This window comes from Hibiscus syriacus, unplaced genomic scaffold (assembly GCF_006381635.1).
Source record: "Hibiscus syriacus cultivar Baekdansim isolate YM2019G1 unplaced genomic scaffold, ASM638163v2 tig00001349_pilon, whole genome shotgun sequence".
In the NCBI taxonomy this organism is placed as follows: Eukaryota; Viridiplantae; Streptophyta; class Magnoliopsida; order Malvales; family Malvaceae; genus Hibiscus; species Hibiscus syriacus.
Window position 1 is genome coordinate 1,004,202 of NW_024061867.1, and position 26,262 is coordinate 1,030,463.

The following is a 26,262-nucleotide window of genomic DNA, read 5'->3' on the forward strand; positions in this document are numbered from 1 at the left end:
AAGTCTATCTCTTATCATTGAATTTATGATTTTATATTCATGCACATGCATACATATATATATGTGTTAACATTATAGAGATTTCATGCATTTTTCATTCATGATTAACATGGTATTATATGATGAATGCCATTATCAGAGAATTCTTCCAGATATGTGAAATAATGAAAATGATCATATATAGTGACTTATGTGTTTACATGGACAGTGATGAAAGAGATATGAAATGAGAAATATATTTATAATTAAGCCCATGTTATTTAATATGAGAGCTATATGTATAATTGGCATGCCAAAAGTCGAGAGATTATCAGTGGTCTTTCAAGACATAGTGGTTCTTCGGAACAATCAGTGGTCCTTTAGGACATAATGGTTATTCGGGACAAATATTCAGTGCCCCTTGAGGGAATTATACGAGCTGTGGTGACAGCATAGTGCACAACCTCTATGTACTCACATACCTTTGTTCTCCATAATGTACATGGGCAATTCAAAGATAAGTTAAAGTGGAATTATCATAAGAATATATGTTTTATATGTGTATGTTATCGTCATATATGTTATAGTGAAATAGATACATACAAATAAAGATGTCATGATCAGATGGTAAGAATGAATGTTCATGAATGCATTGTTATATATATATATATATATATTTATATTATGCCTCACTAAGTCTATGACTTAGCGTGTAAGTGATTTACACGTAGGTACCAAGAATCAAGAGGAGTAGTAATAGAGGTGGCAATGACAACATCACTACTAAAAGATCAGATCAGAAGTAATTGACAAAGTAGGTATTTTGGTTGTGTATAGAGTGTTGGCATGTAATAAGTGGTTAATTAAGAATGCTCTGATCGATTTTGTATTTTTGTGGTCTCTTTTATGTAAATTAATGTATTTGGTTTTAATGAAAGTTTAAAATTTCTCTGTTTTTCTTTAAGTGTCAAAGTTTGAAAAGTCAATGTGACACCTCAGACTCATATTCAAGTCGGATATGGGTTAAGGGTGTTACATTTAATAGTATCAGAGCTACGATTTAGTCGATTCTCGGCATAAACCGAAGTTTAGAGTGTCCCATAAGGCATACATGTCAACAAAATAGCGAAAACTTTTGATCTAATATAATATTAAGTATGTTGTTTTGCTGATAGAACGATATGAGTATGTTTTTATAGATGTCCGGACATGGTAGCTCTAGAAGTGAAGTGGAAGACGATAGACCCACTGAAAGTAGCAATTCACATGCCCTGGCCAGGCAGAGTGAAGATCAAGCACCCTCTGGAGTGCCTGTGAGTGATCAAAATGTGTTTTTCAGAACACTGGATGCAGTATTGGCGCGTTTGCAACCTTTCGTTACTTCAACTCTGAGAATGAATGTTGCAAAGGAGTTGAAGGGTTAGGAGCACCAGAGTTTAGAGGTGAAGCCGAAGAAGGTCTTGTTACTGCGGACCTTTGGCTTAATGATGTAAAAATCATGCTTGAGGGACTTCATTGTTCCGATCTAGAGAAGCTGGATGGATTAGTCTCATTGCTCCGAGGGCAAGCAAGGATTTGGTAGACCAACATTACATTGAGAATGCCCGATGATCAAGTAACTTGGTCTTTGTTCTTAGAAGAGTTCAAGCATAAATATATCAGAGATCAGTTCATCAGACAGATGAAGAAATAGTTCATGAATTTGAAGCAATGGAATCGTACAATGTATGAGTACGAATATGAATTCAACAAGTTGAGCCGTTTCACTGCGGAGTTAATTCCTACAGAGAATGATGATTGCGATTGGTTTGTTGAGGGATTGCATCCTCGTCTAAAAGAGATCCTTATTTTGTTGAATTTATCTTCGTTTCAAGAAGTGGTGAACCGTGCTAAAGCTCTGAAAAGAGCTCAAAATGAGAGGTTTGAGGATTCTCGAGTTCAGACTTCAAAAAGATTGGGCACATCATCGAGTGATGTACCATCAAAAAGGGGCAGAGATGTGAGTTCTTGACCCCAAGAAATTCAGAGTCAGTTGTATCTTATGCAAGGGGATCAAATCAGATGAGGGGTCGACAGACACAGTCAATGGATTTGGAGCTATGAGATCTAACCCGAGCCAAGTCAGGCAATGTCCACATTGTGGAATGAACCATTCGGGGATATGTAGAATGATTTCTGGAGACTATTTTAAATGTGGGGACACCAGACATTTTGTTCGGGATTGTCCCATGTTAGCGGGTAAATCTGCTAAGCCAGAGAGGTCTGCCTTGGCTACACGGAGAGGAAGAGGTAGAGGTAGAGGAAGAAGTCAGTCAGAATCCTCGACTCCACAAGAGATACGCTCAACAACTCAGGTGTATAATCTCAAGACTAGCGAGGATAAAGATGACCTAGAAATAATAGCAGGTATCTTTCAGTTGTATGATAAGAATGTGTTTATATTGATTGATTCAGGGTCTACATATTCTTACATTTACAGTAATTTAGTGAAAGAATTGAATATTTCATTAGAATCTACTAGCAGCGAGGTAATATTGACTAATCCGTTAGGATGCAGTGCTTGAGTTAATATGGTATGTCGAGGGTGTCCCATACAGATTCAGGGAATTGAATTCCCTGCTAATCTGATGGAATTACCTTTTGACGAATTGGAGGTAATACTGGGAATGGACTGGTTATATCGTTATTACGCTAATGTTGACTGTAGACTGAAAAGACTAACGTTGAGAAGTTCAGAAGATATAGAAGTTATTGTATTTAGTGAATGATGGAACCCATTGGCTAATCTAATATCAGTGATGTCGGCAAAGAAGTTATTGCTACATGGATGTCAAGGGTTTATTGCAAGTGTGCTGGATGTGAGAGCAAAAGAGAAGGGGATTGAAGAAATTCCTATAGTTAGAGAGTTTTCTGACGTTTTTCCTGCATAGTTACCAGGTTTGCCTCCAGACAGAGAGGTAGAATTTCAGATTGAGGTAATGCCGGGAACTGCACCTATTGCCATGTCACCATACAGAATGGCCCCAAAAGAGTTGCAAGAATTAAAGATCCAATTACAAGAATTACTAGACAAAGGGTTTATCAGATCGAGTATCTCACCATGGGGAGCTCCAGTTTTGTTCGTCACAAAGAATGATGGATACATGCATCTTTGCATTGATTATAGGCAACTCAATAAAGTGACCATCAAGAATAAGTAATTGATTATTTGTTTGATCAGTTAAAGGGAGCTTCAGTGTTTTTGAAGATTGCTTTACGTTCTGGGTACCATCAATTGAAGATTCAAGATAAATATATTCCAAAGACGAAATTCAGAATGAGGTATGGTCATTATGAATTTATCGTGATGCCGTTTGGAGTTACGAATGCCCCGGATGCTTTTATAGATCTCATGAACCGAATATTTCAACCTTATTTGGATCGATTCATTGTGGTATTCATTAACGTTATTTTAGTGTATTCGAAGTCGGAAGAAGAGCATAGTTAGCATTTGAAGATCGTTCTATAGACTTTGAGAGAAAAGAAGTTTTATGGCAAACTCTCCAAATGTGAATTCTGGTTGAAGAAAGTGATATTTCTTGGACATGTAATTTCTGCAGAAGGGATTCGAGTAGATCCCCAAAAGATTAAAGCCATTTTAGAGTGGGAAGTTCCAAATAATGTCTCAAAAGTCTAGAGTTTTCTGGGGTTAGCTGGTTATTACCGAAGGTTTGTTAAAAACTTTTCGATAATAGCATTACCCCAAACTAAATTATTGAGGAAAGAGGCAAAATTTGCTTGGACTCCGGAGTGCCAAGAGAGTTTTGAAAAGTTAAAGAAGATTTTGACAGAAGCTCCAGTCTTGGTTCAACCCGAGTCTGACAAGAACTTTGTAGTGTATAGTGATGCATCTCATAACGGGTTGGGATGCGTGTTAATGGAAGAAGGCAAAGTGGTGGCCTATGATTCGAGGTAATTAAAACCACATGAGAAGAATTATCCAACACATGATCTGGAGATGGCGACAGTAGTGTTCGCTCTTAAGATCTGGCGTCACTATTTGTATGGTGAGCGATGCTACTTGTATACGGATCATAAGAGTTTGAAATATTTGATGACCCAGAAGGAGTTAAATTTAAGACAACAAATATGGGTGGAATTCTTAAAGGATTATGATGTAGTGATCGATTTCCATCCGGAGAAAGCGAATATGGTAGCGGATGCCTTAAGTTGAAAGACATTTGTAGCCTTAAGAGCTTTGGATGTCAGACTATCATTAAAAGAAGATAGTGCCATATGTGCATAATTGACTCTCAAGCCATCATGGCTAGATCGAATTAAAAAATTGCAAGCTAGAAATGAAAAATGTCTAAAGAAGTTACAACATATAAGGAATAGAGATGTTACGGATTATGAAATGAAAGCTGATGGGAACCTATATTATCAAGGGAGGCTAGTGATTCTAGATGATGATGAGTGGAAGAAAGACTTGTTAACAGAAGCTCATTGTAGTCCATTGACTATGCATCCGGGAGGAAATAAAATGTATATGGATCTCAAAAGTCGATATTGGTGGCCTAGAATGAAGAGAGATATTACGGAATTCGTATCCAAATGTTTGACGTGTCAGCAAGTCAAAGCTGAACATCAGATTCCGTCCGGACTGTTGCAACCTATGTCTATTCCTCAGTGGAAATGGGAGAATGTAACAATGGATTTTGTAACGGGGTTACTTTTGACCCCGAATAAAAGAGATTCCATTTGGTTGATTGTAGACAAATTGACTAAGTCAACTCATTTTATTCCAGTACGAGTTGACTTTTCCATGGATAAGTATGATGAGTTATATATCAGGGAGATTATACGTCTACATGGTGTACCTGTTTCTATTGTTTCAGATCGAGATCCTAGATTTGCTTCACAGTTTTGGAAACCATTACATAAAGCGTTGGGAACTCGATTGAACTTTAGTACAGCGTTTCATCCACAAACCGATGGGCAATCCGAGAGAACAATCCAAATTTTGGAGGATATGTTAAGAGCTTGTGTTATCGAGTTCAAAGGATCATGGGAAAGGTACTTGCCTCTTGCTGAATTCGTGTACAACAATAGTTATCAATCAAGCATCAAAATGGCACCTTATGAAGCTCTTTATGGAAGAAGATGGCGTATGCCTCTAAATTGGTTCGAGCTTAAAGACAAAGAAATTCTTGGTCCGGAGTTGATCTAGGAAGTGAAAGAAAAGGTTCAAGTAATTCAAAGTAATCTCAAAGCAGCAGCTGATAGACAGAAATTATACGCGGATCTAAAGAGAAAAGAAATCAAATATCAAATAAGAGATAAAGTGTTTCTCAAAGTGTCTCATTGGAAGAAGGTTTTGAGATTTGGTCGAAGAGGAAATTTAAGTCCTCGATTCATTGGACCTTGTGAGATTGTAAAGAGAGTTGGACCACTGGCATATCAACTGGCGTTGCCACTTGAAATAGAGAAAATTCACAATGTCTTTCATGTCTCAATGCTTCCGAAGTATCGATCTGATCATTCCCACATTGTGACTCTAGAAGAAGTTGAGGTTCAACCGAATTTGACTTATGAAGAGGAACTGGTTAAAATCTTAGCTCACGAGATTAAGCAAATAAGAAATAAGACTATTCCATTAGTTAAAGTCTTGTGGAGGAATCACAAGATAGAGGACGCATCATGGGAACGTGAAGAGGATATGAGGATTCAATACCCCCATCGCTTCGCGTAATGAATATTCGAGGACGAATTTTCTTAAGGGGGAGATTTGTAGCAGCCTCAATATTGAGTTAGTGACTAAATTATAAAACTTCAGAATTTGGTGACTAAAGCAGAATAATTAAAAATTATTATAATTTGGTATAAGGTTAAATTTGCAATGAAGAATGAATAGAAGGACAAAATGGTTATTTGCAAGGAAAATAATTAATTTGGTTAGATATATATGGAGGCCACATGTATGAGAGGAAGCAAATATCCAAGCTTCCAGACATCTCTTCTCATCCTTTCTTTTTTGTGCGTATGAGCCAAGGCAAAGGTAAAAATTCTTACTAGTTGTTTATTAGTTGAGATTTAAGTTTGGTTTTGCTCCTTAGATGCTAATTAAGCTTAAGGAAAGCTTAATTTGCTTTAAAACAACAAGATGAAGGGAGTATGAAGAATTAAATATTTGGAGTTCTTGAATGAAATTTTGAAATAAAGTTTATAATGAGAATTAGAAGTTGAATTTGACTTGTCACCAACTTGATTAAGGGATATGAAGGGTTAGAATCAGATTTAGAACATGTGGAAATTTGAGGAGATTCTTAAATTCTATGTGGAGGAATGGATTTTGAAGTTTAAGAGATATTGAATGAGTAGTAATTAGTTTAAATGGGTGTATAAGAGTTAAGAATATAAAAAGGGGTGAAATATGAAAAGTTGAGAGGATTAGGAAGGGATTTTCGTGCTCAAGTATCATTTATGGGTTGTGTGCATCGATGCACATTCAATGTGTACCGATGCACCCTCAAATAAATGAACATCGAATGCCATTAGTGCACCGATGCATAAGGAGTGCATCGATGCACCCACTTAAAATACAAACATCGAATGAGATTTGTGTACCGATGCACAGGTAGTGCATCGATACATTCCTTAAGGAATGCATTGATACACTGTAGAGTGCATCGATGCATACCTTCATTAAAAGGTAAAAATAACTTTCTTTTTAGCCTAAGGAGTGATAGTTTAGAATATATTAATTAGGATACTGATTAGTATCAATGTATTACTATGTAGATATACAACGTAATTTCGTTCTAGAACAAACAAAGGATTAGGATCAAGTCAAAATAAACAAGGCCAATGTGTGTGCATATCCTAGATAAAATGGAATTGAGACAAGACTTGCGATAAGTCTATCTCTTATCATTGAATTTATGATTTTATATTATGCACATGCATACATATATATGTGTTAACGTTATAGGGATTTCATGCATTTTTCATTCATGATTAACATGATATTATATGAATGAATGCCATTATTAGAGAATTCTTCAACATATGTGAAATAATGAAAATGATCATATGAAGTGACTTATGTGTTTACATGGACAGTGATGAAAGAGATATGAAATGAGAAATGTATTTATAATTAAGCCCATGTTATTTAATATGAGAGCTATATGTATAATTGGCATGCCAAGAGTCGAGGGATTATCAGTGGTCCTTCGGGACATAGTGGTTCTTCGGGACATAGTGGTCATTCGGGACAAATATTCAGTGCCCCTTGAGGGAATTATACGAGCTGTGGTGAAAGCATAGTACACAACTTCTATGTACTCACATACCTTTGTTCTCCATAATGTACATGGGCAATTCAAAGATAAGTTAAAGTGGAATTAGCATAAGAATATATGTTTTATACGTGTATGTTATCGTCATATATGTTACAGTGAAATATATGCATACAAATAAAGATGTCATGATCAGATGGTAAGAATGCATGTTCATGAATGCATTGTTATATATATATATATATATTTATATTATGCCTCACTAAGTCTATGACTTAGCGTGTAAGTGATTTACACGTAGGTACCAAGAATCAAGAGGAGCAGTAATAGAGGCGGCAAGGACATCATCACTACTAAAAGATCAGATCAGAAGTAATTGCCAAAGTAGGTATTTTGGTTGTGTATAGAGTGTTGGCATGTAATAAGTGGTTAATTACGAATGCTCTGATCGATTTTGTATTTTATGGTCTCTTTTATGTAAATTAATGTATTTGGTTTTAATGAAAGTTTAAAATTTCCCTGTTTTTCTTTAAGTGTCAAAGTTTGAAAAGTCAATGTGACACCTCGGACTCATATTCGGGTAGGATATGGGTTAAGGGTGTTAAAGTACCCCCACCCTACCACAAGCCCTGATCCGATAAATAATCAGACCACCACAGAGAAACCGGCAATCTGAATAAAGAACACACTTAGAAATATACACAGACAACAAAGCCCTTGGAATAAGACTAAACAACATATCAAAACAGCAGAAACACTCATAGACCAAAGGCAACGCACTAAGAAAAAGAAGCACTCTTTCTGGCCCACATCCAATAAAACAATCCTTGGAGCTCAAAGAAGAACATGGATTCACCCGACAATATCCTAGCTTCCCACAAAAAGAACAACACGCGAGAACCTGCATGTCAGATCACTATCTCCAATAACCTCCTATTTCCCAAGACAATACTTGCCCGAAAGCTCAGGCACCCAATCTTTGAATCACTGCCTATCGAAGCTGAGACAATGGCGCCCACCGCTTCACCCACACCAGAAGCTCGAACTACAGATGAGTTATTCAACCGAATAATACTAGCAGGACTGCCAGAGAATACAACACCCAAATTACGTGATCTTCCAAAAGTCTAGAGCAGGACATAAACATAAACCCTAGAACTAATACAAATGAATCCTACCCAGCTGACCCAATACATCTCTTGCAAAATGCAAGACACTGGCATCATAACACACCCAAACCATGTAAACAACATCACATAAATTAGATTGCAGCCTCACCTTTTCAAAACCCAATACCAAGAGCATAAAGCACACATCTCCCAGCTCCCCAAACCACGAAAGATCACACATAAATGAGATCGCATAAATAATAAAGGAATATACGAATGCAGAACCAGACATAGATCGTTAACAAACCATGACATAAACCTTAAAACCAAAACCTATAAACTCCCACAACCCCTGATAGTCACGCACCTAAACCAAATAATTATACAGACGCTGAAACCTTGAGAACAATCACTATCAGAATAACCATCATTAACGAATCCAACCCTATAACCTACTCGACTCCTCTTCATTGGAAAGAACACACACAGAGCCTCACCATAGTAACCCACACTCTGCCATAAACCTTACCAATGAAACATATTGGTAGGTTATCCACAAACAAAGAAGCAAATCCGAAGGAAATACCTGAAACACTCACCCTCCTACTGATTAATCAAACAAGAAAAGACTGGTTCACTATGGTTTTAACACAAACATCATGCGAGCAGAAATCACTATCGCAACCAAACTCCAAAAACTGGCTAGAAATCCATGTAGTAACTCAAAAACTTTGAAAATAATGTCAAAAATAACCCAAAACTCAAGCACAAAACAACAATCGAATATAAATAGGAAAATAATCACAGCTGAAAGAGAGAGAATCGATCTCACCAAGCTAGGAGGGAACACCCAAACAAACGAGAAGAAAAAATGGGAACGAGAGCTAAACAAACCCTAAAACCAAAAACACCATAGCAGGGCCCGACCAAACCCTTGTTCGAAGAACATGAAAAATGTTCAACGACACTACGTTAGACTTTTGAGAGCTTGGGATAAGTGGTCGAAGGGTAGCAAAGGTAACAAGAACGGTGGTGGAGGCGGCTACCACCTCGCAAAGTAGGCAACCACCGCCTCGCCGAAGAAAAACTAAATAATGGAGTAGGCAGAGAAAAAAGATATTAGACTTTAGATTGGCCGGGGGATTCTTCTATTTCTGATGACTTTTTTCTTTCAGTTTTGTTTTATTTTAGTTATTGTCCGATAAAAAGTTTTAATTGTTATTATTTTTTTCAATTATTTTTATCAATAAACTGTTAAATTATTAACAGTAGATGATGTAATCATAATATTATTAGTTTTTTTATCTAAAAGTCACACAAAATTTAAAAAAAAACTACTAAATCAACATTGTTTCTTTAAAGTTTACCGAAATAACACCCTTTCTAAGAGAGAGAAAAAGATGCATTTAATTATAAAAATATACATTCTTAGGGGAGCGCCTTATTTGACATGATAAGCCAACTAGGAAGCGTGTCTCAAGGGGTAAGTTTTTTTTCCAAATTTTTATAAAGCATATTTAATAAAATACACTTTAAAAAATTAAAAAATAAACTATAGATACTAACAATGTAATTTAATACACATTCGTTCAATGAGATAAAGAGCCTAAGGGTGTTAATTTATATAGACATGGTAGAGTGTTTAGCCTATATTTGCTAACAATGTGAGATAAAATTAAAATGAGTTCTCCTACCGTTTTCTCATTAATCTTTATTTTCTTTATTTTTATTTAATACATTAAGTTAGAGTTTTACTATTAAAATATAAACCGAGTTTATACCAATTTAAATTAAATATTTTTTATATTAAAATATTTAAAATTTTATTTTTATTTTTCTTGTATCATCTATCCATGTAAACATCAACAACTCTGAATTATATCAATTTCTCCCCAATAAAATGAAGAGAAAATAACTTCAGTGACCGAAAATGCCTTATAATATACGATTTTAACCAACTTTTTTTGGATTTGCGAAAATGACCAACAAATTCGCAACGCGAACTCAAATTTCGCAACTCAGTTTCCAAATTCACGTTGCAACACAATTGTAAACAGTATAATCGCAAATTATAATCTAAAACCCTAAATCACAACTCAGTCACATCTCCATCTCTCACTCTCTACGACGACATCCATCCCCATCTCTGACGAAATCCGTCCCCATCTCCGGTGAAATCCGTCTATCTCCATCTCTCATAGCCACCCTCACAACCATTCACGGTCAGAAATGAAAAATCAACCACTGATGGTTAGTTTTTTTAATTATTTTATTTTGAAATTTTTGTATTATTATTAAATTTTTCATATTTAAATTGATGATAAATTTATTGGAAATTTCAGTAATAGATTAACCATTTCACTTAGATTGTTTAGTAAATTCATTCGGTTGCTGCCAATACTGCTAAACTGTTTAGTCTTTAACCCTGTGAAGTTAGTATTTGTCTTTGTTTTGTCTTTTGGTTGAAGTAATGCAATTCATTCAAGTTTCTATTTGCAGAAGACTATTTGAACCTTAAATTCGTAACACGAAAATGAAAATCGCAACGCGATTTTAGTTTCGCGTTGCGATTTTAAGTTTCAGAAACTATTCTTCTTCTGCAAATTGAAACTTGAATGAATTTTATTACTTCAACAAAAAAAAAAGACAAATACTAACTTCATAGTGTTGCGAATTTAAGTTTCAAGAATAAACTACTACTCTTTATGTTGTCCTTGAACCTGCACTAAACCTATATGTTGTCCTTTTAAATGTTTATATAAGTGCTTACTTCTGGAATGTTATCTGATGCATTTTGTGAACTATGATAAAATAATGACTTGGGTGAATACCGTGCAAGTTTGAAACATATTTGGCTTTGCTTTCACTGTTTAATATCATGTCTGTTTATAGTGTATAATTTGTAGTTTTTGGTATATCTAACTTGGTATGTTTGTTGTTTTTGTAGAAATATTTTTCGACTTTATTGACCTTAAGGAATAAATTAAGCCTAGCCACTATAATTACATCGACGCTTACACCTGTACAAAGAAAATTTTTTGAGGATACTTGCTTCGGGCCATGGCTGAAAGTACAACATCCAGGTCGGTACACTAGTCATATCGCCCGCCCATCATGGTTATCTCGGGTTTTTCCTGAGCTGGCAAAGGCGAAGCTGAGTTTACACGTCAACGACTTAAAAAGATTATTTGTTAAAGATGGTTTTACTCGGATGGATGACCTCGATGTTGTCCGAGTATGCCATTTATTACTTTTGCATGCCGATTTTTTAGGCAAAGAGGCCAGGCAACCTATTTCTGAGGACCTAATATTATTGGTAGAGGACTTAATATTATTGGTAAAGGACCTAAATGCATAGAACCTGATTCCGTGGGGTTCATATCTATGGAAAGCTACCTGGAAAAAATTGCCGTCTGCCTTTGATGACCGAAAAAGTTTGCGTGGCCATGGTTCCAAATACACTTTGGCAGGCTTTATTTGGGCCTTTAAGGTAAGAATTTCTATATAATGTTTCCGAAATTATAATTAATTATTTAACAATTACTAATGTTTGTGTATTATATTGTTTGTAGATTTGGATATTTGAGGCTTTTCCCAGCATGCAGACATATGCAATCAAAAATTCAAATGATATTCCTAGGGCTATTTCCTGGAGGAGGATCCGACTGTTGGATTGGGAAGAGTTACTACCATATACGACGATGAATGATGTAAGTTAACATAAATACTACCATATATAAAAAGGTTATTACTAGTAGACATTTAACTTTGTTTGAGCTTTTATATTGTTAGGAGGCCAACTATCCATTACAGAAGCTGACACCCATAGAGGCTGAGCTTGCCACTGATTGGTGGCAAGATAGTAAGCATTTTTTTGATGGCATGGATGATGAGCAGCCCCCATTTCGAGAGCCATCACCTCTCCCAGAGCCATCACCTGATCGAGCCAATTATACACCTCCACAACGAGAGCCATCACCTATTCAATCACATCATCGAGCCTCTTCTCCACCATCACCTCATGATAGGCGACCAGCAAAGATGTCATGACATTTATCTCCCTATTCTGCACCTCTACGGGATGAGTTAGGGGAGTTACGTGATGAGATCAATGCTTTGCGTGAGGAGGTCGGTACTTTACGTGAAGACAATGGTGTATGGCGTGATGAGGCACGGTCTTTACGTGGTGAGGTAGAGGTTTTACGCGATGACAATGGTGCTTTACGTGGTGAGGTATCTACTTTACGTGGTGAGGTAGCGGCTCTACGTGAGATTGTTGCATCGTTGTAGAATGAGGTTCATACTCTACGCAATGAGATAAGTTTGTTTAATACTATACTAAAAATGCAAATAACCTTTTTTCGGCATTATTTATTTGTTTATTTACTGATTTATGTATTAATTTATTTTTAGCGGCCCGATAAGGTAGATGCTTTACGTCGGGTTTTTCTTGCACGACGAGGTTCACGCATCAGACGTCGTACACGTGCCATTATGTCTCAGTTCACCCTAATAGTGCCAAGACTCCATAAGAAGAAGCCCGATTCACCTGTCATTGTTCAAGAGGCCTCTCCTATCGTTCAAGAGGCCCCTATCATCCTTCAAGAGGCCCTTCTCACCGTTCAAGAGGCCCCTGTCATCGTTCAAGAGGTCCCTCCCATTGTTCGAGAGCCCGATTCATATGGCATAATATGTCGACATATTAATAAATCCCCTCACATGCCCGACATGATGGATGAGAATTGGCTTTCGTATGAGTTATCGGTCAGTACCATTCCGATATCTGAAGTAGAGAGGAGAACACTACCGGACACAATTCTGGATAATACCCTTTAGGCTAAGATCGCAGTTGATTTTTATCTACATGAGCGGAGCCAGGGGTGTTACGCTGACATATGCAAACTCGACGATGATATGCATTTGTTTCTTGATCGGTCTTGGTGGGGTGTGTTATTAGGGGTTGAAGACAATGGCTATTTCAACGGGGGTAAGTCTTATATTCTTTTTATATTGCATTTTGATTAATTTTTTTTTGAATTTATGAAATTCACTAATATATGTATTTTTTAATAAAACAACATATTGATGCATGGGTGTCACATCTTCTGATAATAAAGAAATTGAAGAAAATAAAAAATACGCGATGGACTATTATGCCGACGTCTTTTCACGTAGCTCACTTGAAGGATCAGAGAGACATTTCATATGTGTTGGGTAATGGAAAAAGTTAAACTTTATCCTGCGTGGTGGGAAGTCGATAAGGTTAGTATTTATTTTTGAATATTTTAAAGGTGTTCATAAATAAAAATTTGATGTGCACAATTGAATTATTATTTATGATTGCAGGTGTTTATTCCTATTTTGGAACGTCGTCATTGGCTTCTCGTCGAGCTTCAGCTCCCATCCCTGAAGACAATGGTATATGACAACATGTTGAATTACATATCATTGTCTGATTTGAGAGATATTATTTGTAAGGGATGGAGCGCTCATTTGGCTAAATACTTGGATGCGATTGATTATTGGACTAATTCTGGAAACAAGAGGCCAAAGAAGATCAAAGTTACAAGGATGAGAGACGAGACCATGCCACAACAAACGCAGGGAGCCAGAGGAGATTGTGGTCCTCTCGTATGCATGTGCTTGGAACATTTGACGACATGAAGTAAACAGTTTCTATCTCCTACAGATAGAGATAGAGGTGCAGTAGACTTATGGTTTCGATATTTTATGGCTAGAGCGATATATGTGAGACGCTGCCTACCTGCATTTGCGTGCTGAAAGTGTGCATAAACAATTGGTAAGTTTGAGCGTTATACTCTTTTTTGGTTTAAAAATGTTTGGTTAAGTACCTAGAATTCAATAATTTGTTGTTTGTTTGTTTTAGATATGTAGAAAGTGTTGTTTGAGCAAATGTTTGGTTTCTGCAGGTTAATCCTGAAGTGAGTTGCGTGAAATTGATGTATTTGTGCATAAACAACTGTCTGCATGAAATTGATGTATTTGTAAAAGTTGATTTGTAAAGTTGATTTGTTTAATTGATGAGGGAATCAGAATTATTTTTTGCTTGTTTAATTGATTTGTAAAAGTTGATTTGTTTAATTGATGTGTAAATAATTCTTATTTTTTGTTTGTTTAATTGATTTGTAAAAGTTTATTTGTTGTTTTAAATTTCAATCTGCATTATGTTAAGGCAAAAAAGACCTGTTGAAGGTACACTTTCGCAACGCGAAAGTCAAATTCGCATTGCGATTTTCGCGTTGCGATTTCGCGTTTCGTTTTTGACTTTCGCAACAATCGCAACGTGAATTTGACTTTCGCGTTGCAAATTTACTTTCGCGTTGCGAATTTGACTTTCACAACAATCGTAACCAAAAATCTGATAAGTGATAACAACTGAACATATCATAGGAATGTTCAAACTCAAGTTACTAATGAATGTCTAACTGAAATGTATGCATTCACACATAAAATACACATAATACAACGTTTGCATTTAAAATTCACCTAAGTTAATAAGTCACAAAAGGTGAAGCTGGTTGTGATTGGGATTTTGATTTTGATTACGATTTTGATTTCCTTTTGCTTGGCACCATATGAGCTTTGGATTTTGATGATGATCCATATTTTGGTAGAGGAAAAGATGATTGTGATGGCACTGGTGATCCACAGGTCAACCTTGTATGACCACTTTCCTTGCATCGACTACATGTCAATATCCTCTTCTCTTCACCCTTAGACGGTATATGATCTTGATTTTTTGGTCGGCCAGGTAGCCTACTGTCCATGACTGGTGGCAAAACTGTTTGTAAGTCATCTGGTATGTCCCACTCAGAAGGATGTGGAATAGGGTAGAAAATCTCGACATAAGTCTGTCGATATACTTCTGTAGTGTAGCAATACATAGCGTATGCGCTTGAATCATCTTGGTTTAGATGAAGAGCAACTTTTATAACATGACCACACGGATAACCAGATGTTTGTCATTTCATACAACTACACGTCTTTGCATTTAGATCGACAATCCCATTTAAGTTATTATCCAATACTTCAAACAAAGTGTTTGAACATGGTTCAACACTCTATGATGTTGACTTCACAAGACGTTTCGTTATCTTTTTTTCAGTCCATGGTGTAACACGACGTTCCAATGTTCCTGTAAATTTAAATAAATAATACTTAGTAAAATATATGATAAGTTACGAATTTAAAGAAATAATGCCTGCATGGTTTCTTTTCTTATAGTACCACTGTTGAATAGAGGCTCAAAAAACTCCATTAACATAGTAATGGGTAATTTATGGGAATAACGACTTAGAGCGTTGATTGATTCTGCACTATTAGACGTCATGAAACCATATCTTGCTCCAAGTTGATGTACTCTTGACCATCTTTCAAACCCGACATCTTCTAGTGTTTGAGCACATTGAGGCAAAAAACGTCTTAAACAATTTATATGCTTATTAAAATCCACTTCTCGATAAGCTTTTGCAGCATTCCAGTATGTCCATTTGTGATTTTTTATACCAGCATACCTTGATTTTAGATTTCTGTACAAATGAACACCACAAAGTCCATGAAAAGCATCTGGGAAACACCTTCTAACAGCGTTGTCAATTGAGTTTGCCCTATCGGATATGATTGTCAGATTGCTAATAGGACCTATACAATCCCTAAGATGGGCCATAAACCATGTACATGAATCAGAGGTTTCAGATTTGCCAACCCCGTAAGCTATTGGCAGTATCCCATTGTTAGCATCCATGGCTACTGCTAATAAGTTTACTCCAAGGTATCGACCTTTCAAATGTGCTCCGTCAACTATAATAACTGGGTGCATGCAAGTAATAAACGAACGAATCTACAAAATAATATACACAAGAAATATAATCATTTAAATGTGAAATGCATGTAACTAACAAAAATGAGTCAACAAAATTATATTGATTTACTAACCGAAGCACCAATGGCGATAAACGGCAACTCAAAGTGTCCATCTCTATCTGTTTTGATATGAGTTACAAACCCAGGATTTTTCAGCTTTAAATTGTGACAATAAGCCGGTAGTTGGGCAAGTGATGCTTCTGGAGACCCCCTCAATAATTCCAAGGCATAACATTTGGCTCTCCAAGCTTGAGAATATGAGATACTAATCTTGAACCGAGCATTCATGTCAGTTATAATTTCATGTCCCCGATATACCCTGCCATTCAAAAACATTAACTCAGTCAGAAAACCACCAAACACCTTTTTGTTTGCCTGTCTATGGTGAGGAAAAACTTGGGTTCTTGAACATGTATGTTTATCAATAAAAGTCCTAACTTGAAACATTTCGTAATCTTTTATCCTCTTTGCAATCATACGCTACGTACAGTTTTTGTCAATCATACACTTTGTTTCAAAACGATCTTTGCTTGATTTGTTAACTTTTAGTTGATAGCCATCTTCCACACATTTCGTATACAAAGCTATCTTCAAGTCTTCCTTTGTATCAAAACAATCATCTTTCTTGATACGAATAACTTTTGTGTAACAATCAACTGTTTTCTTTACCAACTCTTCTTCCGGTATCTGAAGCAATTCTGGCATATTCCAGTTATACTCCCGTGGCATTTTTTTATTTTTCTTTTCTTCGGGGACTTCTTCTTCTTCAGGGTTCTATGAATTACAGAATGGATGTTCAACATGTTCATTCTCAATCGTAACTTCCTCCTCATTATTATCAACAACATCTTCCTCGGCAACGGTTGTTTCATCATCAAAATTCAGGTATTGACCAATATCAAAATCATTACACGCAGGGTCTGTTTCTTCTTCTGAAACATCATCAAAATCTGAGTATTGACCAAGATCAATATACGGGTATTGACCAAGATCAAATTTCGAATACTGACTAGTACTCACAAATTTTTTTGTTGGCTCATAATCGTCTAACTGGTCAATACGAAAACCGAAATTTGGTGCTAAAAGTTGATTGAGATTTGGATTAGGAAAAGGTTGCGGGTTTTGAGATTGTGTTTGATATTGTGTTTGGTATTGGAAATGTGGTGAAACAAAATTTTCTTGGTGATGAAATTGTGGTGGAACCATTAAATTTTGAGGTTCATAACAACGTTGTACATTGTGAGCACCATAAACTGGGGTTGAAGAACTTAGTTGATTACTACCCGCTACTGACCCAACTTCACTACTTCTAGGTTCAACAAAATACAATGTAACATCATATTCTTGCGAAACACTAATGTAAGCAATGAATCGTTCAACATCTTCATTGTCGGTTAACAAATAAATTTTACATTTTCTCTGATAAGATAGTCTAAATCCACTTAGAGGCTCTAAATTCAATTTCTTTGCAACACGTAACATTAGAGTTTCATAAGTTAACTTTTTTAATGACAGTTTTAGTTGAAGATTCATGGGTAAAGGTATAAATTGTAAAACACCATGAACATTCTCCCATGACCCTCCAAAACACAAATCTATCCAAACATGATCAACATTAAATGATTTCATTCGACAAATTGTAAATTAATTTACTAAACAAACGAGCTATAAACTACATATCATCACTAACTTAGAGAAAAACATACCTTTATTAAGTTGATATTTGATAATTGGGAGAGAAATCATTGAAAAATTATATAGAAATAAAATTATGTAAAAAAATTAGAGATGGGGAAGGATGTCGTTGGATATAGGAACGGATGTCGCCGGAAAGAGTGATAGATGGAGATGGAATGAGTTGTGATTTAGGGATTTAGGTTATGAGTTGTTGTTGTTGCATAGTTATATACCCAAAACATTTGTGTTGCGAAACTAAAACATGTTGCGAAATTAAATTTCGTGTTATGAATTCGAAAATCGAGTTGCGAAAACAAAATTCGCGTTGCGAATTTAGAAATCGAGTCGCGAATTTGAAATTCAGTGTTGCGAATTTGGAAAAGCGCAACGCGATTTACAGATTCGCGTTGCGATTTACAAATTCGTGTTGCGATTTACATATTTGCGTTGCGAATTTGGAAAATCGCAACTCGAATTTGGAAAATCGCAATGGGAATTTGGAAAATCGCAATGCGATTTACATATTCGCGTTGCGAAATTGGAGTTCGCGTTGCAAATTTGTTGGTCATTTTAGCAAATCCAAAAAAAGTTGGTTAAAATCGTATATTATAAGACATTTTCAGTCACTAAAGTTATTTTCTCTTTTATTAAATATATTTTATAAAAATTTGGGGAAAAGCTTGCCCCGTAGGAGGCACTTCCTAGTTGGCTTGCCATGTCAACTAAGGCACTCCCCTTATAACGTACATTTTTGCTATGTGTGCAAGGTATATTTCACAAAATGCTCTTTTCTCTCTCTCTCTCAGAAAAGGTTCTACTTTGGTAAAATTTAGAGAAATGGTGTTGAATTGGTATTTTTTAAATTCAGGGTGATCTTCAGATATAAAAACCAATTCTTATTTGCAATATATATATATCACCTCGATCATCATTAATTTTTAATCATTAATTATGTTACAACAACTTTCATATTTACTGTAATAACTCAAATTTTGTCTAGTCACTAAAATGTAAATTTTGAAAGTTTAATGGCTAAAGTGTAAACTTTGAAAAGTTCATGGACCAAAAATGTAATTTTAAAAAGTTGTATATTTTAGCCTGTAAATGAACAGTTTGGCCTAAAACAAGGATTTTCTTGGGAATCATATTTTCTCTACGGGATTTGTTAAAAGCTATAAAGCGATAAAGTTCGGTTTTGAAATCAGATAATCGGATCGAACCAAAATTTTACACAAATTTTAAGGATGTTATAAAATGGTTGGAAATATTATTTCCATATTTTAGATCAAATAAATTTGGCTCAGAATAGTGTAATTTTTCAGATTTGACTGAACAGTGGAATTTTAGTGACTAAAATGCAATTTTCAAAAATTGCATGGCCAAAGTAGAAAGTAAAAGCCAAATTGATTCATCTTTGGCCAAAGAATATTTTAATAGAGGAAATTACAATGGAAATTGGTAATTTTTAAGATTTAGTAATGGTATTTTTTGGAATTTCTCGTAATTGAATAAAAAAAATTCAATTATAATAATTTAAAGGCAAATGTAAAGCTAATTTAATGTTAGAATAATCAAGAAACTAGTCATTTTCAGCTTGTTGTTCTTCTCTTGGCCGAACTACCTTGCTCAAGGTAAGAAAAAATTTTGTTTTGATTTTTGAAGTTAAACACTTGATTTTTGGATTAAGCTATTAAATAGAGAATTAATTTACATGAAATTCTCTATCATTTGGTATCAATATTTCATGGTGAAGATGATTGTGTGATGAGATTTGATTATAGGCTTATGAAGAGCTTAGTGATTTTAAAAAGTTGATGAATGATTTTTATGTTTTTTATGTTAGTGATTATTTCTAAAGCATGTACAATGATTAAAATTAATTGTACATGCATATATATAAGGTTTGGTCATGTTAGGGTTTATGGAGAATCATTGGATTATGATTCAAATTGATGTTGTAATGATGGGAAATGTATGAATTTAATCATAGGAGGTTGAATTCATGCTTGAAATTGAGCAAAATGTTCACCTATTGTGACATGATGGATTCAGCTATAGGGAAAATTTCAGGGGGAAAATGTTGAAAATTTTTCTATGGTCTAGAAATAATATTAGAAGTGTTCTATATGATTTGGAGATTGATTTGGGTATTTGGAACCTTGAAAGTGAAAAAGGGCTAGTTTACAAGTTTTAAGGATTGTGGGACATTATTGCATAAATGTGAGATTTGGCGTCTTCAATGTAATATTTAGTATTGAGATGCAGGAAAATTAAGTTGGAAAATTATTTGGAACCATTGCAAATTTGGTAGAAGTTTGGGTTGGAATTTGAAAGGTCCTAAGAAAATGGGGACTTGTTTGCAAGTTAGTAAATGTAGAAGTATCATTTTGGTAAATTAGGACAATTCTGGATATTCTGGAAGATTGCTGAAATTTTTGTTTAATTATTAAGTTCGAATCAAATTACAAGTTTATAGAGATTGGAGGTTGAATTGACAAAGTTTAACTAAATTCATGGTGAAATTGTAAGCTTTTAAATGTTTAAGTGTTGATTTGAATATTTTATGAAATTGCTGGAAATTTCATGTGAATAATATGATATGATTATAATAGTGAAAGGCTATTGTTAATTTAATGGAATAGGTTGGGTAAATTCTAGGAAGAACTCAAAGTTAATGGTTTGGTTTTGGAAATTGGAAAAAGTCGAGGGATTTAAATTGGAAATAAATATTTGGGAGATTAAGATTAAGAGTATTTTGAGAAGTTTGGAAGTTTAATTAAAGTTTGATTTAAGTATCGTATTGATTTTTAATTCATAGACTTTTATATTTTTAAGCTTCGATTATGTTAGTTTGATACTAACATATAGTTTGATATGTTATGTTATGATGTTATATTGTCAGACTATGATAAACCTAGCGATCCGAAAGGAAAGGAAAAAGTACACGAATAAAGAATTAACAAAAAAAAGTTCGGTAGTGAAGCAAAGGTGAGTGCAATTTGTTTATTTAACTATTTTGATCGAGGACGACTTGTGATAAGTCCACCTCGCATTATTTATTTTAAAATTATTAGTTATGTTTTGATTTTTGAAATTATATCCAAAATATTTTAATAAGTTTTATGAATGATTTTGGGTATGAACTACTTCTGTTATATTTTTGTGAATGTGATATGAAAATGATTATGATATGATATGATTTTTATCAAATGATTATGAATTGAAATGAAAGTCCATTGTATGTTGCATTGAGAGTCATAGGTATAATTTGCATGGCATGAGGTGGAGTGATTATATTCTGATTCTGATATATTGTGGTGTATCGGTGGGTACACTAGTATATATTCCGACGTGATTGCACTTTGTATGCATATTGCGATTTTCGATGTGATAGCATTGTTTGTGCTTATCTGTTCTGATTCTGATGATAGCACTAAGATATTTATTGTGCACACTAGTCTAACTCATATACCTTATATTCTCTTAAATATACTTTGGGCTACAAAAATAGAATATGAAAGTTTTGAAAAGTGTTTGATTGAAAAGAAATATTGACTGATTATTCTGTCTAATATAATTTAATATGATTTTGTGAAAGTCATAAGATGATTTCTTTCAGGTTTTTTATAAAGATACAACATGAGATGTCCAGTTTGAAAGTTATGAAAATTTTGTCTGAATTATTTTTAAATGATTATATATATATATATATATATATATATATATATATATTTCGATATTTTGATACTTGATATATTTATTCTCACCTTTAATATTACTGCCTCATGAAGTTGTACTTAACGCGTAATGATTTTCATGCGTAGGATCTGATAAGAAACCGAACGTGCAGTGAGGAGCCTCCCGAGCATCTTTTTGAAGATCATCTATAATATCAATATAAGTAAGACATCTTTGATGTTTCTTTTGACTAGTAGTGGCATGAATAATTATGTTATTAATCTACTTTATTAGTTTTAATTAATGGCGTGTAATAGTAAATCAAGACCGTTTATTTTGATTGTTTTAGTTTAACAATATTTTACATGAATAGAATATACATATATAATATTATGTTTTTTTTAAACCGTATGGAAACTGAAATATTTACAAATAGTTTTAAAGTTAAAAATAAGAAAATTTTAAAAGAAACAAATTTTTAAAAAAATTGTGAACAATGAATATTGGTTTGTTTAATGTGACATCTATAGCTTGTATTTCTAAACATATACGGGTTATGAGTGTTACATTTACTCAACTTATTTTTAAAGAAATCTATTCAAAATCAATTAAAAATTCTTCTTATAAGATGAGATTAATTTTAATCTCCTCTAAGAATTATTAAATGAGATCAATTTTAAGTTACATTATTTATTTTCTTAGAAGAATGTTTCTTATTGTTTGAATTTTTGAATAAAAACATGAAACGTCTCTAGTTCGACAATCCTCAACCACAAAAAATGATAAAATTTTCAATATTTAATTTTGTAAGTTTTGAAGAAAAAAAATTGATAGAGTGATAATATCTGAGACAAGCTCATTAATATTTAAAGTAATTGAAAAAAAAAGTCTAAGAACAAAGATTTTCAATTGAAAATGAAAGAAAAGATCTTAAGTTTAATAAAGAAAATGAAGAGATCGAAAAGAGAAGAAAAAAATGAGGATAAAAGGAATAGCTTTTGCATTTATGTCGGTACAAAAATACTCACTCTCCAGCAAATTCCCATTAGTGGTGGCCCCCCCCCCCCACCAACCCACACACTATAATAAACCACCAATACTTGGCCTCAACCTCACACAACACTTCCATTTTCACCTTCACTACTCAAACCTTTCCCATGACTTCCGATATTCGTTGCCGGATTTGTGTATTTGCATCAACATCTACGGCTGAAGGCGAGGCTTCTTGGTGCTGTGTCTTCGTGTTGGTAACCCTAGTACTACTCAACTCTTTCGAGGAAACTAACTCTACGATGAAAAGTGAAGAGTATGAAGTGATTGGCCATCAGCTGTTGGAGCAAGCGTGTGATGAAATATATGTTGTTGCGGAAGGAGAAACCCTTCACTCTATAAGTGATAAATGTGGGGATCCATTTATAGTGGAACACAATCCTCATATTCATGACCCTGACAATGTCTTCCCCGGACTCGTCATCAAGATTACTCCTCTCAACTCTCTGTCTTCAACATCGTTTTAACCCTCGTATTCATGACCCTGATGATGTTTTCCCCAGACTCATCACCAAGATCACTGCATGAGTGATAAATAGGTTGGAAAAATTTCCATTGATTTCATTGGTTTTTTAGGCCAATCGACAAACCATTGTTTTAGGTCAAGTAGTATGCTGTTTGTAATACTTGAATACCTGCCATGGAATTTCTATGTATAGCAGACGACAATGAAGGCAGATAAAGAACATGAAACGGTACAAATTTTCATTGCAATTTCATATAAGACCTTCAATAATGAAGTTCAAAGGTGAAAACACTTCTGGAAAAAAATGGATACACTCTTCGTGAAACAGTACAAATTTCATTGCAATTTCTATGTAAAACCTAGATGTTCATACCATCTATCCACCATGCAAAGTTGAAATGAAAACTACCACATCCTTCTCTTCCAAGGTTGTATCGAGCTGACCGCTCAACTCCCAATCGCAGTCGTTAACAAGGACGAGAACACCGGGTCTCCTGCACAAACCAATACCACCTATCAACCCAACAAATTGCTTTCCCAATTCAATATTTTGCATCATTGCAAATGAGTGGTCAGAGTCTAAACCCTTAAAACACTTACACAGACTCCCCTTTTATGAACATTTCAGGTCTCTCTTTGATCAAATTGGTACGAACCCAAGCTAGTAAATCCTTCATGGTTAGCTAAGAAAGCACCAAAACGAAACCCAATACATTAAAATCATCAAAATTTTGAAACACGCTGAGTTTAAAAAAGGAAAAGAAAAAGATTTACCTTATCTGCTCCTTTTGGCATATCAACATTGACATTATGAACTTTAACAGACTCACATAGAAGTTCTAAGCCTCCACTGCATCAAACAATGAACATGATAGAATTAAAGTTAAAAAGCAACAATTAAGTAAATTAAAATGAACTTCATTACTGGAAACCGCAATACAGATTAGGATTAAACTGATTGTGCCACAAGAAGAATGAAAAAGTACCCAAAGCAATAAATTTGATTAAAAATGTTACCCAAACTCGAGCGTCAAATGCATTTTGAACAAAATTTGCAGAAATCCAAAAACCCTAATCGTGTGCCGCTTTGTATTAAATCAATAATTTGTTTTCAAGGAGTCGTTACAAATATTTGATCGTCCATTCTTTGGGCCAGAGTTAATGGGCTTCGGATGCTAGTACATGGACCTTCCTTTAATAAAGGGTTTATCATGAACAGTCATATGAAATACGTCAAATTATATCATTAATTTTCGTTTAATTTGATATTAGGAGTCTTTATCGACCTTTGGGTTAGGTAGGTCGAATAAATAAAATTTTATTTTTAAAATAATTTAAATAAATTATTTTAAAGACAAAAATTAGTCTATGTATTACCAGAAATTTATTTTTAATGATTCGGGAGTAGATTAAGCATAGGGAAGAGTGAGCACCTGCACAACACCCAAAGTTGGTACTATTCGATTATAGGTTGTCTAATTGAATTTTACAAAATTTGAATTTAAAAATTAAATTACGATCCTTTTATTTCGATGAATTTTAAAAATGAGTGAATTTTTTTTAAAAAAATGCTTGACTCAATAAAAGATGGTTTAATTCACTTAGATTTATTTAAAAAAAATGTCCTCTCGTGGATTAACGGAACTTGAAATTCAGTTATGTTAGACGCAATTCTATTAAAGACAATATTGCCTTTAATTGTCTTAGAAAATGAGAAAAAAATACATAATTCATTAATGCATTAATAATAAATGATATGTACAGGATGGATGAGATATTCACAAAACATGACAAATAAGTAAGTAAAATGAAATAAAACTAAGCAATGATAAATAAATAATTAATTAAATAAATAAATAACATAATGAATATTTATATTTATTAAAACTTAAAATTTGGTGGGATACCTTTCATTTCGCAACTTAAAAAAAGTAATATTCCCCATAAATCGCTCTTCGTTCGAGACGTTATCACAAAATAGAACATAATTTAATTTTATTAAAATAATTATATGAAAAAATACCTTTATTTAAAAGATGCATATTTATGTACTTTTAAATATTATAGGCATAAATACATAGTAAATAATAATAAAATATTTTTATTCGAATAACCCTTAAAATGACACTCTAAATTTTTGGAGGCCTTCCATAGGTCAATCGAATAACAAGAGATCTTATAAAACTATAATATTTAAAATGATAGATTTTTTATTAAATAAAAATGCATATATAATATATAAAAAACACACATTTTCATAAAATATATATATACATATGGTACTACATTATATATATACACACATACGTATGACTCTAGTATTTATAGGTGAATTAGAAAATTATTTCAAAATATAAAATATGTGCATTTAAAAATATGGGACGAGAACTAAATAAGTAAAAAAAAAACAAACACTAAACCTATAAATTGATCACTTAGGCTAAGGATAAAAGCAAAATATAACTTGGAAAACATGGATTAATCGTATAAATAACCATAAGAATATTCAAGCATTAAACTAAAAAGCAGTGACCAAAATGTAAGTGAGATAAAAGTTAAAGCTTAAAACATGAAAATTAAAACTTGTATTTACTGGCTAAACGAAACGTTGCAAAATTTGGACTCCTCCTTACGTGCATATACCATGCGCTAAACATACAATTACCCGACCCCAAAACAACGTCGTTTTAGAAAACATGTAAAATCCATATTATAATTTTTAGAAAGCTCTGATCTCTTTTTTTATTCCTTCCCCGCCACTTCTTCCTTTTCTCTTTACCTTATGTAGATACCAGCTTTTGTTCGGGTCTACAAAAATATTTTATTATATTTATTTATTTATTATTATTATTATATTTTTATTTTTATAGGCCCCACACTTAATAACCCTGATTTAGTGAGATTCAGAAAATAAATCAACGTATTTGAGTCCTATTGAAACACTAAAACCAACGCATTTGAGTCATATTGAAACACTAAAACCGAAGCATTTTGAGTCCAAGTAGGACTCTAAATCTAAGCTAAAAATAGGTTTCTTTAGACTATAAATAGACTCAAACATCAAGAGAAAATGACATAGAGAAAAACGTGGGACCACATTCTAAAGTCTGAAACACAAAGCACCCAGTGTATTGTTGCT

The 26,262-nt window shown here is 34.0% G+C and overlaps 1 protein-coding gene across 2 annotated transcripts; it reads right to left on the reverse strand.

Annotated features, from left to right (window-relative positions):
* Positions 1 to 23,255: 23,255 nt before the first annotated feature.
* LOC120125611 (ubiquitin-related modifier 1 homolog 2-like) lies at positions 23,256 to 24,277 on the reverse strand. Of its 2 annotated transcripts, XM_039144007.1 has the most exons (5): positions 24,141 to 24,277; positions 23,898 to 23,973; positions 23,724 to 23,806; positions 23,497 to 23,617; positions 23,256 to 23,292 (listed from the first exon to the last, which is right to left on the reverse strand). In XM_039144007.1, exons 1-4 carry the CDS (start codon positions 24,161 to 24,163, stop codon positions 23,500 to 23,502), a joined length of 300 nt encoding a protein of 99 aa, XP_038999938.1. In that variant the 5' UTR covers positions 24,164 to 24,277; the 3' UTR covers positions 23,256 to 23,292; positions 23,497 to 23,499. The 2 variants fall into 2 exon arrangements, with proteins under 2 accessions (XP_038999938.1, XP_038999931.1); XM_039144000.1 differs by lacking the exon at positions 23,256 to 23,292 and having other exon boundaries at positions 23,342 to 23,617.
* Positions 24,278 to 26,262: the final 1,985 nt, after the last annotated feature.